General features: G+C 37.0%; 1 protein-coding gene and 1 long non-coding RNA gene across 4 annotated transcripts in view; one reads left to right on the top strand and one right to left on the bottom strand.

Annotated features, from left to right (window-relative positions):
* Positions 1 to 4708, top strand: part of LOC310720030 — a 75294-nt gene extending 70586 nt beyond the window's left edge. Inside the window, exon 2 of the long non-coding RNA XR_014531637.1 lies at positions 4593 to 4708. This is a non-coding gene — a long non-coding RNA (uncharacterized lncRNA). The remainder of the gene's footprint in view (positions 1 to 4592) is intronic.
* The window catches only part of mtrr (5-methyltetrahydrofolate-homocysteine methyltransferase reductase), a gene marked incomplete at its 5' end in the record, with an annotated part of 36210 nt that continues 20199 nt past the window's right edge, over positions 494 to 16504 (bottom strand). For all 3 annotated transcript variants that reach the window (XM_083530262.1, XM_083530263.1, XM_083530264.1), the window contains 3 exons: positions 494 to 1355; positions 1732 to 1917; positions 9709 to 9801. In XM_083530262.1, coding sequence (XP_083386388.1) covers positions 1211 to 1355; positions 1732 to 1917; positions 9709 to 9801 — 424 coding nt within the window. In that variant the 3' untranslated portion in view covers positions 494 to 1210. The remainder of the gene's footprint in view (positions 1356 to 1731; positions 1918 to 9708; positions 9802 to 16504) is intronic.

Raw genomic sequence — 16504 nt, forward strand, 5'->3', positions numbered from 1 at the left:
CCTGATGCAGCTAATCAAGGGCCTGAGCTCATTAATAGACTCATGATTGAAAGAAGAGGTAGAGATCTAAAATGTTTTATTTTATTTTTGCTTATTTTTTGACCAAAGATTTGTTGTTAAAACTATTAAAAGCCTAATAGTTCGCTATTTTTGGCTTGGCCTAATATTTTTGTGCAGTACTTGTCAAGTCACACATTCAATTATAGCTTCTTTTTCTTTTCATAATGATGAAAAACATAACACAAAAGGTCTGTTTTGTCTATTAACAGAAAGCAAACGCACTGCAGGAAATTCCAGGAAAGAATTCCGACTAAAGCATTATTAATGTGAAATACGAAAAGGGGCGGAGCTTCAAGGCCAGTTGACGCTTACATACATTGTCAATTCTGCCTGTTTTATAGAAAAAAAATTTTTTGTGTGTGTGTGTAAAAAAAATATTTTTTAATAAATTATAAAAATGTTAATAAATAAAAATATGAAACAGTGATAAGTCTGATGTTTTTAGTTTTTTTTATTCTCAAAAAAAAGTTACACTTCAATATTTTACAGTATTTATTTAACAGAAATTATAAAGTGAACCTTGTAATGAATAAAAGATTCCAGCATTGTGAGGCATTTTAAAATAGACTGTGGTAAAAGAAACCACAGTTGAATTAAAAATATTTATCTAAAACAATTTTTGATTGATAATATCATAATAATAAATGGGAACCACTGATATTCACACACAGTTGTTCTACACATCTGGAATAAATGGGCCAATATCTGATTTATTAGATCTTCATATGCTGTATTTTATGACCTATAAATTCCAAATCAGAAGATGTCACTGTCAGTAATTAAAATATATGCAAGGCATATACTGAGCTGTCTGCTGTTATAATACTATATTACATACAATATTATAATGGAGGCTTTAAATCATTAGTGTCAATTCAGATAGAAGCCTAAATATACGTTTCTTTTTTTACAGAATTCTGCGCACCTAAGATGAAAAAAGCATCAGACGCATCTTTACTGTCTTTTAAAAACACATTATCAGCATGACAGCATCCTAAATCATGCTAATGTGTTCAGTAGTTTCTCCGATTAAAACATTCAGCACTCATGCCAATTTGGTCGGTTGTGGTTGATGAAATAAGTTTGATAAAAACCTTTGAAAAATGATAAAACGATTCTTCAAACCCAGAAGGGTGCGAATTCTCTATTTTCAGCACCAGATATCCTGCCGGTATCGTTTCTCCTCTCGCAGTTTTGCAATGGTTTTCATAGAATCTAGTTTATCCACCTGAAGGTTCTCCCCTATGATCTCTATCAGAGTATCGTTCACGTCTTTTGCCATGTTCTTAGCGTCTCTGTAAAAAAGAAAGAAAAAAAAAGACAATTAACACAAAAACAAAACAAAACCAATAACTTTCTGACCTATTTTATGTTTAGATTTTACTGTATGTTTTACTGACATTGTTCAATGTCTCCAGCTATTGAACTATAATATACAAGAACAATATTTGTTAAGAAATGTAAAATTTGCAATAAAAAGAATGAAAGACTTTAGGACATGCTGTTTTTTTAAAAAATATTCAACTGTAATTTATCAGGCTGATTCACACCACTCCATGTTGATTATAATGGCAATCCCCCAAGTGTTTGATCCCTTATATAGCACATTCCTATTCTAGCAAACATAAATACCTAGTAATATTGAAATCAATGAGATTTTGACAGACTGACCCGCAGACATAGAGACAGCCGTTTTCTTTGAGCAGAATGCGGGCAACTTGCTCGGCATGTAGAAGTAGGTTATGCTGGACGTATTTAGGATTTGGCTCAGAACCAACATTGTCTTGCTCAGCTCTGGAGAAACACACCTTCAAATGGCCTAGTGTCCCGTTCTCTACAAACCTCTCCAGCTCCTCTCTATAGAGAAAATGTAGAAAGATGTATTTGTATAAAAAGAGATCATGATTAATCATGCATCTGAATGTTATTTAAAAAAATAACATAACTGAGGTCAGTTTTAGAGCTGTACCGATTAGAATGTCACAAAAATATGGTTCATGTCTGTCTCTGGTGCGCTTTTCATTGTCTAATACTTTACACATTGCACTAAACTTAAATAAACTAATCCAATCAACCATCTACTTAATGTATTTAACTGACCAACAACTTCTATCTTTCGCTATCAGCCACTACACTTGACCAGATCACATTACATGACTGCTCATACTGGTTTTTTATATTTTGGTTAATAATACAAGTAGTAAAAGTATAGAAGTAATTTTTTTGTTCCTCACTTTTTATCTAGCGTTTGTCTTTTGTCTGTCGTTAAGTAGTTATGTGATGTGGTCTATTCCATGGCTGTTTTCCAGCCTCAAAAGTCTAGTTTATGTTCAGGAATGCATTTTTTAATTATGAAATACTGCATTAGAAAGAGATCTGTTCGATGTCGAATATCGACAGGATGTTCAGTAGTCAACACACCACGATTGCAAGTGCAAAAACACTTCAATTTATAAGAAATGAATATTGAGAAAAAGTAAATTTTTAAAACAATTGGCCAAAATGTTCTGAATTTTTTTTACTTCCCCCAAAAAAATCCACATACAGTGGATACAGTGTTGCGTTTAGTGAAGTACACTAAAACTTCTTATATGCTTTGAAAGATTGCAAAAATGTTCAGGGTCTGGTGTGATTCGCTTTGAAACTTCAATTTTCAATTCGATTCACTCCAAGTGTTTGTGTTGAGTATCCTTCAGATGATGCATTACTTCAGACCCACCTGCAAGCACACACACACAAAAACACTTTCAATGAATTGGAAAAAAAAAAGGTCAGGCTCTGGGTTTTATCTTTTTACAGTCAGTTGCTCTGCTTTTTTGTCAGCTGGCTGCTGCTCACCTTAACTCAGTGATCTATCTTTAAGTTTTGCTGAAAATACTAATGCACAGTGAAAAAAAGTTTTCCAAAGAGCACTGTGTTCAAAACGCACACACTTTCCCTCTGCAGATTTATTGCCTGCATATATCATTCCAAGTTGCATATAATGTGCAGTAACATGATTGATAATTATAATTAGTATCACTGTAAGCCACAATCCTACTACCTGTCTTAATAAAATGTGATAAAAATCCCACTGGACAACAGTGTGCCAAATCTCAAAACTTTCTGGCAAAATCGGGCTTTTCTGCCTCTACTACACTTTGACACCTAATATTTTAGAATATGTCAATATTTTTTACGAAAACAAGCCAGCTTGGAGCGTAATCTCCGCAAATTCCGGAAGCAGTCCCTATGGTACCTTAGTGAATTCATTCATTCATTTTCTCCCGCTTATCCGTAATTCGGGTCGCGGGGGCAGCAGTCTAAGCAGGCCCCCGCCTTCGACTGCTGCCCAATCCTCACAGCACCGTCCCTTACGGTCCCTCCTGCAGGTGGTGAGCCCACGGGAAGGCGGCCCCACGTCACTCCGACGTCACGGACCTTGATATTTCCCTCGTAAGGGACCCCTGGAGCATAGAGGGTTAAGGGCCTTGCTCAAGGGCCCAAGAGTGGCAGCTTGGCGATACCGGGGCTTGAACCCCAGACCTTCCAATCGGCAACCCAGCGCCTTAACCGCTGGAGCCACCACTCCCCCCTTAGATCAAACTTAGTGAATTCACCTAGACATTATGTCACTTTAATACAATAATTTGTTTTAAAAATTATGAAATTTGTTAGTGAAAACATTTAAAAATGATATTCCTAATGATCATCAACATTCGATCCTGCTGTGGTTTCCAGGGAATTTTAAGATTATACGCAACTTGTTCTAAGTTAGGTTCCAAATGAAAACCCGCAAATTTTCTGAGCCACGAGTTCCGATCTGCGAATTATGGGGGTTGACTGTACTTACTAATCTTGCCGAGGCTTTCCTCCTGCAAATGTTCATGTTGGGAAAGGAGCCAATTTAACAAATGCTGCAGTAACTGATGAAAGATGTCAAAATCATTGCTAGTTGTGTGTAACTTCTGCACACTTTGATCAAACTTGATGCACCATAGTGAAACAGATATGAAGCCTAATTGATTTATTTTGTAATCACATTTTTTGAATATTCCACTTTTGGCAGTAAACATTATTAATTTTTTTTAACATTTAAGTTTAGTTTCAGAGTAGAATGTCACAAAAATATATTGTCTAATACTTTACATATTGCACTGAACTTAAATAAAGTAATCCAATCAACCATCTACTTAACGAATTTAACCAACCAACTATCATTTCCCATCAGCCACTGCACTTGACCAGATCACATTACATGACTGTTCATACTGGTTTTTCCCATTTTGGTTAATGATACAAGTATACAAGTAGTAAGAGTATATAAGTCATTTTTTGCTCCTCACTTTTTAGAGTTTGTATTTTGTCTGTCGTTAAGTAGTTATGTGATGTCGTCTATTCTTTGTCTATTTCTATTCTGTCTTCCACCCATAAAAGTCTAGTTTATGTTTCTATGCCTAAATTTAACATTTTCTGCACATTTTTCTATTTATTACAATACAATTCAACACAAGTAACTATCACACTATCCAACAAATCATCAGATTAACTAGATGGGGAGGTGGTAGCTCAGTGGTTAAGGCATTGGGCTTTGGATCAGAAGATCACAGGTTCAAATCCCACCACCACCAAGCTGCCACTGCTGGGCCCTTGAACAAAAGCCCTAAAACACTCCCCTGCTCAGTTGTAAGTCGCTCTGGATAAGGGCGTCTGCCAAATGCCGCAAATGTAAATTACCCAATCAAAGATCTAACAATTGCCAAACTAACCATTAAAATATTTAGATTTACATTTTGTGAAATTTTAACATTGAATGTCAGCATATTGTCTAGAAACAAAAGAGAGTGGCTGTCTGCCACTGCAAATTGCTTTGTAAAGCTCTTTTTGTAATAAATATTTAAAGATTTATTTCGTTTGTTTGACTTAGTATAATGTTTGTTTCTGCAAATAGGCATTTCTTTTCTTAACTAGGGAAATTTTGCAGAATTTCCACAACATACATGATCCAAAATAGTGCTACTTTGTGAGGTTAGTTTAGAGTTATGTGTAGTTCTTTGTACTTCTTTTGTAACTTTATGTTGTTTGCTGTAGCACCTTGGGAAAAGGTGTTTCGTTTCACTGTGTACTCCACTGTATATGGTTAAAATGACAATAAAGCCTACTTGAAATTGAACTATTGTGCATGCAGGACTGTGAGTTAAATATCAGCAAGTCTAATTTATACAAGATTATTCAACACCATACGTGCTACTTCACTTGCCATTCATGTTGGCATAGCTGTCGTAGCTTATAAATAGAAGGAAATTATAACATTACAATTCAATCATTTTTTTTCACATTTGAAAAATAAAGCCACAACAAAGGACTGTCTTGGGTTTCCTGAGTATGGGTTTGTTTTGGGATTACCATATATTAACACATTAGTATGGTTAGAATAAGGTCCAGATCCTCAGCTGAGAGAAAAAAAATCCTCTTGAGCAATCAACAACCCTGAAAATCTCTTCTCTCTTTATGTATTGTAAGTCTATAAAACCCAAGGGAATGCACACAAGGTCAAGCTGACCCCTTTTACACAGTAGCCATTAGAAATGATTGCAGGTTGCTTTACCCCACACATTTTTTCTTCACAGCTGTAGAGAAAGAATGTGGGTCTGCTTTTAATCGAAGATTAGAGTAGGCATGTATAGATATTTCATTTTCAAAATCACAGTCATTGATAAAGCATCCATTATAAGAGACTTTTCTTTTTTTTTTTTTTAATAACCAGCAAGCTGAGTAAAACACATTTTACCTCACGTACACCAGTTAGAGGTTCGATGCAGTTTGAGCACTGTGCCATGCCATTTATTATTATGCATTATGAGCTCTGTCCTCCCAAGATACTACCTTGGTGACTACTCCTAAACAAAATGCATGTTGAATATGTGACGAATGCCTCTAAGATTTCTAAGACTAAACCTGTTATAATAGTCAATTTACACCCAGGTCAGGGTGGTGAAGGATCTAGAGCAGTGGTCCCCAACCCCCAGGCTGCGGACCGGCAGCGGTCTGTGGGTCAATTGGTACCGAGCCGCACAGAAAGAATACAGAACTTACATTATTTCCGTTTTATTTATTATCTGATTCTGAACGATGTTTTATTTTGGAAAATTAACGGATTCTCTCCACCACATCTGTCTATGACTCACTCTTGATGCATGTCATAATGTTTGCATTGGTCACATGTCTTACCTACATCCGCTACCTTCTTAAAGGGGCTGCTCCGGCCGCTTACATAATACATTACAAAAACAAAAAACAACACAGTAGATTCACGTTTATTATGATATTTTGAAAATACTAGTTTTTATGCCGGTCGTATCATTTTAATTTGGTGTGTTTTTTTCTCTAAGGGCTGGTCTGACATTAAACCGGTCCGTGGCGCAAAAAAGGTTGGGGGACCGCTGAGCCTCAGCAATACTACTCATGACAGGAATACACCCACTAGTCCATCACAGGGTACCATGTGTACACGATCACACCAAAAAACTATTGCTATCAATCTACCTACAGGCAGAGTGGAAACTGCAGAGCTTTAAAGAAACCCATGCAGTCACTGAGAAAACATGGGCAATTCTGCACAAACAGTAGCCCAAGCTGCGAGTAATCAAAATTGGGGAAAAAAGGCAATTAAGAGGCAATTAACATAATACTCATGATATACATTAATTCAGTACTCTAAACTATGTGGCCAAACACAGAGAGACAAAAAGTTAACGTTTTCAGGGCAGTATAGTGTATGTGTGGCGCATTACTAATGTAGCCCAGGCTTTATTATGCACTCTAAATCTCTCTTTCTTCATCATGCTGAGCAGAGGGAGGGAAAGCCATGACACTGAACTATGACACACACACATGTGCCTTTAACTGGTTCTTGAACACAATGATGCATTTGATGGATACTATATTGTTAGCACAGACACTTTGAAGCAAGGACACTATTACTTCAAAGTAGGCAGCATTTGTGGGCAGCGTGTGCACTCCTGAGCCCTCTTCAATAGGCATATAACTACTTATTTTGGAGAAAGCAATAGCGCATAGGCCTAGACTATCTCCTAGCGGAACAGAATGCTGGTGGCATTTAATTTATGTTTTTTTTTTAAGTAAAGTTTTTGAAATAACTTCAGGGGTAATGAAAAAGAAATTTTTCAATTGCAAAGTAATTTGAAATAAATTGCACAGTCACCCAATAGGTGTTTTTGTGTTTTCGTTTATACTGCATAATACACTTAGCTGCTTGAAATTCATGGTATTGTAGTTTAGGTTTTCTTGAGAGAAAGTGAGCCCAGCAAGTGTTCATTCATCTTCGGTAACTGCTTTATCATGGTCAAATTCATGATAAATCCAAAGCCCATCCAGGAAACAGTGGGTTTTTGAGAGGAATACAACCTGGAATGGATGCAGTCGATTGCACCAAATTCACACACTCATGCACAAATTGGAGCAATTTCGAGTCACATACTGGCATGTTTACGGGGGGTGGGAGGAACCAAGAAACACTAGGGAGCTCGGCTTAGCTGTGAAGAGAAAAGGCTACCTGCTGCTCAACCTTGCTGTACGCCAACTGCTAGAGAAAACTAAGTTTCTCTTTCTTGGATATTTGTGCCATTAGTAATGCAATGCCATGTCCCTTCTTGAACAAAACAATAGTTTCATTACAATTAAGATTTCCCTTATGGTCATTAGGAAGCCAGACAGAATTTGTAGTAACATGTAGTAATCAGCAGTAATGTGATAAATGCAAACGTTTTTAATGCAAATGTGAAGGTCTTGGTGAGTTTACTCACTTTATCAAGCTCTAGAGCAGAGATGCCCAAACTAGGGAATGCCGGCTAAGGTTGGCCCGTGGTGACCTTTTGATTTGGCCAATCATGCTATATTTTAAGAAGAGAAGGAAAATTGCCATTGGGAAAACTTTTGAGTTATAAGAACCAGCTTCGTGTCTCTTATTAGAAGTGAGTGAATAGCTGTATTAGAACTCGATTGTTCAATAAACTGGATGGTTTCTCATTGTACCATAAGTTTCACAGAGCTACAGGTTTGAATATAAAACCCCATCAGCTAAGTGTATTATAAAGTATTGGTTTCTATTTATTTATTTTGTTTATCTTTAAATAATAAGCATCATAAATAGAGGAAGCAGAAAAAACATGGCAACTTTAATTTCAGTATAATGGTTGGTATATTAGAACATTTATATTTGCCCATGGCCATCAATCGAGTTAGATTTATAGCCTTCTATGAAAAGGCATGTTGTTCTACAATGTGTTATGTTACCAGATTTTCTTCACAACGAGTCGAATGTCTTAGCATCCAATCCACACATCGTAACGGATAGCTCAGACTTGAACTATAAATTTTCTTCAAAAAAATAAAAATAAAATGTCGTAGCTCACCAGGGCCTGTTTTTATCTTACTGATGAACAGCTGTAAAAACCCTCCCTAACAAAGGCTGGGAGAATCTATTTAGTGCTCACTTACCACCCAATTCCTGGGAATTATTTTTTTTAAAGTTTGTAATCTCCAACAGACGAGACCACAAAGGCATGCTTGCATAATGACGTAAACAATATGTCTAATAATAACTATCCTACTGTAGCTGTTCAGGACACACTCCATACAGATTTACTAACAGACCCACTAAAACCCTAATCCTTCCGGATTTCAGCGGCTGAGTTAATAAATAACCGGCACCGGTCCGTGGGTCAATTGGTACTGAGCCGCACAAAAAGAATACATAACTTACATTATTTCCATTTTATTTATTATCTGATTTTGAACAATGTTTTATTTTGGAAAATTACTGGATTCTCTCCGCCACATCTGTCTATGACTCACTCTTGATGCATGTCAAGATGCCTCGGTCACATGTCTTACCTCCATCTGCTACCTTCTTAAAGGGGCATCTCCGGCCGATAACATAATACATTACCGCTAAATTAAAACTCCCAAGCTAGCAAAATTAACAAAAAAACAACACAGTGGATTCACATTTATTATAATATTTAGAAAATACCAGTTTTTATGCCGGCCGTATCATTTTTTTTTGTAAATATCCGCCACACCTTAAAGGCCAGTCCGTGAAAATATTGTCTGACATTAAATTGGTTGGGGGCCGCTGCTATATAAGACAGGTCAGTGGCAGTAAAATATCCATTTATGTTACTAGCTGTTACAGCAGCAATAAGGTGAGGTAAATGAATGAGAACAAAATGATCGACTCATTTGCAATAACTGGCACCACTCCATATTTCCTGGCACATCTGTTAAGTCATGTTGCCGTTTTTCAAATTAAACCCTAACTCTGCTGTATGTTCAAGATTGTTGTGCTTTTTAAAGATGTGAAATTCTGGGTTTGGGAGATAAATTGTACAACTGAAACACTTTAAAAATTTTAAGTTCTAATATCATGGGAGATGCAAACTTGTAACCTCAACTACACCCACACTCACAGGCAGAAACTTTGAGAAAACACACTAACACAAGAAGTCGTCTCTGCTTTTAGTGTGTGTGTGTGTGTGTGTGTGTGTGTGTGTGTGTGTGTGTATAATGAATATAAAGTCTCTGTATCTGTCCTTATGGTGTCTGTTTTTGCACGGATGTGTGCGAGTGTGTATAAAAAGCTCGCACCTGAAGATGAAGTCTCTGTCTTTATGTCTGCAGCCGAAGAAGAGCCAAGTCTCACCGAAGGAGCTGTCCTGATTTCTGTCTCGCTCTTTTTGCCTGTTAAAGTAGCATCACTTCAGCAATAATAATAATACATGCTCGGAAAAAAATAAATAAATAAAAAAAAACATGAGTAAGCACAACTCTGGTTCAAAGGCGAACACCTTGTGGGTTTTTCACCAACTTTTTTACCACCATCTGCAGTGCACACAGACACTTAAATGAATGTTATTCAAGCACAATTTATGATAGAATATTGCACATTTAATAGTTAAGCATGAGCAGAAATTTATATAACACATTTACTGAAAGTGGCACTTTGCCCGGACAAAGACAAAACTCCCAAATTGGGAAGAAATAGGACTGAGCTCATCTCAGGGGCACAATAGACATCCAAAAAACATTTCCCCCGGTGAAACATTCCGAAGTGTTACTGAGCATGTTAAATACTGTGACGCTGAATTAAATTGTAATATAATAAGCATCCCATACTGCATTTCACTTGTCTTCCATGCGTTCGCCACCTGGCACACGCCGTTTCATTTCACTCCTATTGCTCTACAGTTTAAGGGCATTTAACCGCTGAACAGAACTGGGAACGAAGGAAGACTAAGAGGCATCTTTAAGAATGATTCCTCCAGAAGGTCTGGCACCCGTCCCAGAATGCCTTTCACTGAGGTGGCACAAAAGCAGCAGGCGCTATCTGTTCGCACACCTGCTCCTGTCTGATGGCTTTGAAGAGATAAGAGGACCAGCATTGGGTCAGGCCATCTAAACACAACACGACACACCACCAGGCACTGATTTTTTCGGACGGAGGCTGGTGATAATGATTTTTCTGTTGAGTATGTGTGCCAAATTGTCTACTATGCACAACATCAGATGTGTATTAGACTAGTCTAGTTCCTGGATGTTTGTAGTAGTAATGTCAGAAATCTAAAGCACTAGACAAAAAATAACAGATCAACATGTGTAGACAACATTATTGAGCCATGCTCATTAAACTTTAAAGGGTCTACATCAATTTGTGTCTGCGACGAAACTGGGTTTCTACTCAGTGTGTCTGCTTTTTTTCTGCGACAAACAGGTTGTCTGCCAATTGTAAAAGTGTTTGCCATTTCCGTACTTAATTTCTTGAGGTGTATTTTTATTTTTTTTTTTTTAAAAGTCCACAATATTAGCTTTATATTATGTCCTTAATGGTGCTTATTACCCGGGTAAAGGGAAATAGAAATGTCAACAAAAAAAAAGAGGTTTATAAAGAGGCAGCACATTTCCAAAAACTTTCAATATAAACTTCATCTGGGGAATTTGGGAAATATTCGAAGTTGGGAACTTACCAGGAATTTGTATGAATTTACATGAATTAATTAGAAATTTGGGGGGATTTATATAAGCTGTACCATATACAAACATACAAACATACATACATACATAAATATATATATATATATATATATATATATATATATATATATATATATATATATATATATATATATATATCTCCTCCTTTCTTTCAGCTTCTCCCATTAGGGGTCGCCACAGCAGATCATCCGCATGTTTGATGCCCTTCCTAATGCAACCCTCCCCATTTATCCGGGCTTGGGACCGGCACTATGAGTGGCTGGGGTTGGCCAGCGCCGCATCCTAATCACTAGACCACCAGGGACCCTAAATATATATATATAATTATTATTATTTGATTATTATTTGATTTATTATTTAATTAATTTTGAAAAATATTTTGTTTGGTACACAGCACAATGAAGTTTTACACAAAGATTGATGTAATATTTATTTAATTTATGCGAATACTCGCCAATATGGACATTTATTAGCATTATTTTATATGCAGGATTTAAGACATTATCTGTGTTATGTTATGGAAAAAGGCACAGTGCACAGATGGAGTGAGTGTGCTGGTGCATGTGATTGATTAATGCGCAGGTTAGAAAGTAAAAAATAAATTGCATAAAATCTGGTTGTTTTAACTAAAATTATCCTGCAAGATTTTTTTAACTACATTTCAGTTCCATGTTATAGGCTAGCCAGCAAATTGTAATTTGTAAATTCCCATGGAAACTTTCCAGTCTTATCATCTATGCCAAGCCAAACGCTCTGCAACAAATCGCTGTGTATCCTCGACGTGACTGATCATATAGTGTGTGTATCTCACGGATACAATCTTTTATCTCTATGGACCGTCGCAAACGTGTTTAAATATAAAGTTATATTAAAGTTATAAGTTATATAAAAAAAAAAAAACAATAATATTGCTTCTGTCAGAAATTATTAGGCATGTTATACCTAACTGGTTGTGAGGAACAGAAAAATATTAACATACAAGGTATTACTCCTGGTGGCACACATTATAATATTTGGTGCTTACTTGCACTATACATCAGGCTCTCTTTGTGGAACAGACCATTTTTTTGTTTCCTGTATTTCTCCAAGCAAACCCTCCCCCACAATTTTCCCGTCGTAGTCCAATTAAAATTTGAGAGATCCGAGGTGGTATTAAAAAATTTCTAGACTAGAACTGTTTACAAGAAAGTACTTTATTTATCTACATTTCCACATTATTACTATTAAAATAATCCCCTTGCACAGCAATGCAGTGCTCCCAGCGTCCCTGCCACTTCTGGAATATGTCCTGGAAGTCTTCTTTTCAAAGTGTGTCAACCACCCTCTTGCGATTTGTGCTGGATCTCCTCAGGCTCCTCAACCTTTGAGCTGGGTCTTCATCTTCGGGAAGAGGGAGAAGTCCGCAGGAGTCAAATCTGGTGAGCAGGGTGGATGCAGAAGTGAAATCATGTTGTTTCCGGCAAGAAACTCACGGGTGGGGAGGGCTCGGTGACAGAGTGAGCACGTGATCAGAATAGCAGACGTAGTAAGGCACGTTATCGGAATAGCACCGGTTGCACAGCCGTGTTAGCGTGTTTCAAAACTAGTCTTGAAATTTTTTGATGCCACCTCATATAGTTCGGCTTATGAGCAAGCATGAACTCATAATGATCATGTAGGAATGGAAAATTCCCTATTTTGACAATGTTCGCAAGAGCAAACACTTTAGATTGTTTATTGTGAACAGATTATTGACAATATAATTAGAAATTCACAAAGCGAAACAACGCATTAATTACCAATCACAATTCTGCCTACAATGTTGCTCAGACATTTATGAAACTCGTCTTGAAAACAAATTTATAGGACTGTCACCTTCAAATTTGACCAAGGAAAAAAAAAAGAATGACCATCACTTGCCATCTGAATAGCGACAAAACAGAAATGTGTCCACAAAGAAATTGCAGATAGATTGTGAAATTGATTAGCAGTCAATGTCTTTTGCATGCCTCATGGCAGTACTAATGCAGGTTGAATTAAACACATTGTTATGATCCAAGCGTCAGCTGCATGCACAGACGGCACAGTCTAATTACAATTAGAAAAGTAATGAACCAAATCAGAACAGGACTGAGTGATGGGTGAGGGGGAAAAAAAAAAAAGGGATTGCTCCTCAAGTAAAAGCAATCTGTGCTGCTTCATTTCATATGCAGCCTTTAGTGACCCATTACATCCAGGTCTAACTACCAGGGAATTGCTGAGCTGAGCAAGCATACTTACAGTAGTGGACAACAGTCTGAGTGCAATACCATTATTTCACCATTGTACACAAATAAGAGTTCATTATTGGTCACTATAAAATGTATCAAACAGTGAGTCTGTAGTTGTTAACAACAAGGATGATAATAAGGATGGGTTCACTGTTGTGTCTGGTTCCTCTTAAGGTTTCATCCTAATATCCTTGCCATTGTCACTACTGGCTTGCTCGTTAGGAATGAACCTATAGGGACGAATTTATGTGGTTTAAACGGTATAATCTTTATAATTTATTTATGTACGGTTACTTCGTGAAAATGAATTGAATTAAATAATGTTTAACAAACAGGCAAGTACTAATCATTTCAGGAATGGCTTTGTCTGGTCAGGGTCACTGAAAGATCCAGAGCCTACCCTAGGGACACCTGGCTGAGGCAGTAGTACACCTTAAATGTTTCCATTGTGTACATAAATTTAGTGTCAATAGAATAGTCAGTCCAACTATAGAGATACAGGAGGAAACCAGACACCCTAAGCTTGAAGAGACCATATAAAACAACACAATAATGGTTACTCGTGTTAGCTAACATGTTGGCTAATTTTAACCTTAATTCTCCAGTGTTAGATAAAGAACAGAGCAAACATTTTGGTTGTCTAATTGACATCGTGTAGAGAAACCGCAAAAGAAATCTCCAGCTCATCCTCTCAGCGAAGGACATTTGCAATCAAACAAGCATCAACCATTTAACGACAATTATTTTGTTCTTAACAGGGCATCACTAATCGGAGACCTCCGATTCATTATGTCTCTCTGCAGAAGATGGTGCAGGTTTAATTCGCTAATGACGACTCCCACTCGTTCCCATTAAAGAAACTGGTCGCAACATAAAATGTTCATGCTGGGGAAGTGATACTTTTAGCGTCTGATCAGGAATTGGCCTTCGGTAACCCAGCTTTATTGTGGATTTATACCGCCCAATTGAATCCGTACCTGGAACCGATCTGAATTCTGCTTTAGCAAAAAAGAAATAAATAAATGCATACTGGACCGGCTTCATCCTGAATACAAATCAAGCATTTTGCAACACAGGAGACGGACGCAGCGCACCACTTAGAAAGAAAATCAGACAAACGACACCACTGGAGGTCACGTCTGGGATGAGAGCCATCACAGCTACGCATTACCTTTTCCTGAGCATCATGATATGTTATCATCCTCTCTCTTTACCTCTGTTGAGAGGTTATGTGCCCTGCATGCTAACACTCTTCAAGCACATTGGGGATTGGCGCACTTGCGTAATTGAATATTCCGACCTTAGTTTTTACAGGTATAGGCTGATAAACACAGCAATAACCACTGGTCAAATGACTTGTCCAACTTGAAATCAAATGCGGATTGACTTCATGGTGTTGCCTAAACTGGAACATCACCATTATGTGGCCCAGAATGAGCAGTTTTCATTCATGGATTTTCATGTAGCACATGCAAAACTCTATGGACGTGCCTTAAAGCAAACTCTATTCAATACATAAAGCATGCCACATCCCAATTTCTTATGCCAGATAAACACCATCACAAGAGACTGATCATCCGGAGAACAGAATCAATTCAGATTTCCAAGATTTGGCTCACTACTTGATTTGTTAATTGTTTAATCAAGAAAACTAGTCCCTTTTATAGGGTGGACAAATTCATTAGGTAGCTCACTAGGCAAGTAAAAGCTCCAGTGTGCTGCTTAGTCCCAGGTTTTCTTTTGTCAGAAAATAAAATTTGTATACTACATAACAGAACTAACAGAATTTACAAGCAATAGCTAAAATAATGTAATTATGCATGGCCACCTAAGTAGCTAGTTAGGTCAGTCAAATGTAAGACTTTTTAAGACCTTTTAAAGACAACAGAACATACACACAAATACGTTGTAAACAACTGCCCTTAAACCAGCCCGTTTTGTTTTTATTCTCAAGCCTAATATCGCTAAACTTACACTTCCCCATAGCTGAAAAATTAAATCCGTGGTACGATCCAAGAGAGATTCATGCTTATCACAGGAAGTTGGTTGGCTGTTGAATTTTGGTCTCAACTAGCAAACAACATTCTAAAGTGCTGTGAGAGCATTTCACTGAACACTGGAGGTAGCGTTACATGGACATCAAAAAATGTAGACCTGTTTAACAATGTTTGACACAGGGAACCACAAATTTAAGACTTTTTTAGGCTTAAACTTTAGATTTCTACATTTTAGACTTTTTAAGATCCTGCAGAAACCCTGTAGGTACTTTAGTGCAAATTATATAAGTGTAATCATAGATTTTGATTCAGGCCAACAAGTCACCAAAATGTTGGCAAACATTTGAGCTCTTTGTCCTTCCGTTGCATTTGGTAAAATAAATAAATAATTAATAAACTTATAAAGTTTAGTTCTCTTTCATCACTAATGTTTTCCTGTTATCAGTCCACCATGGGCATGTCCTTATTTACAATACATACAAACCATAGATGACCACATAAAGCCACACAAAAAGAGTCCTAAATGATGCATTATTTACTATATACTTTACAATATGCTCTAAACTCGTGTATATGTATTATATAAACCTGAATTTCATTGCAAATTACCTCTTTAATCGAACACACATCAAACTCACATGATCCAAACTACACACCCAAATTTACATTCCAGGTAACAAAATACTACTGTACAACCTATTTTTTCATAGGTTCACTGAGATCATGTCCTAAATCTCAAACCCTACTTACAATAAAGTTCACAGAAGCACTATTTTTCAGACACTGTGTCTTCCCACTGTGTCTTCTAACCTTGTTACCCGCACCATTTATAACAAAGGCAACATTACAAATCATCTTTTCGTTATCAGTCTACTGTGGATTTGTCGCAAACAACACAGAATATTAACTATTCCGACACGTTTTAAACACCTAATCATCCTAATCCCGACACATTAACAATTTACAGTATGTGAGAACTTCAGATGTCACAGTGGCACAGTGAATTATGGGTATTTTGTACCTGCCTGGGTAGACAGTGTGAACATTACCTGCTGTGTTGCATTATGTGGTTTCATAAGTAATTGGATCTTTAGATCAGCTCTATGCTGTTGTTTATTGCTTTTAGCTTTGAATTGAGTCTCGTAA

The sequence above is a fragment of the Silurus aristotelis genome (genome assembly GCF_946808225.1).
Source record: "Silurus aristotelis genome assembly, chromosome: 25".
NCBI lineage: Eukaryota > Metazoa > Chordata > Actinopteri > Siluriformes > Siluridae > Silurus > Silurus aristotelis.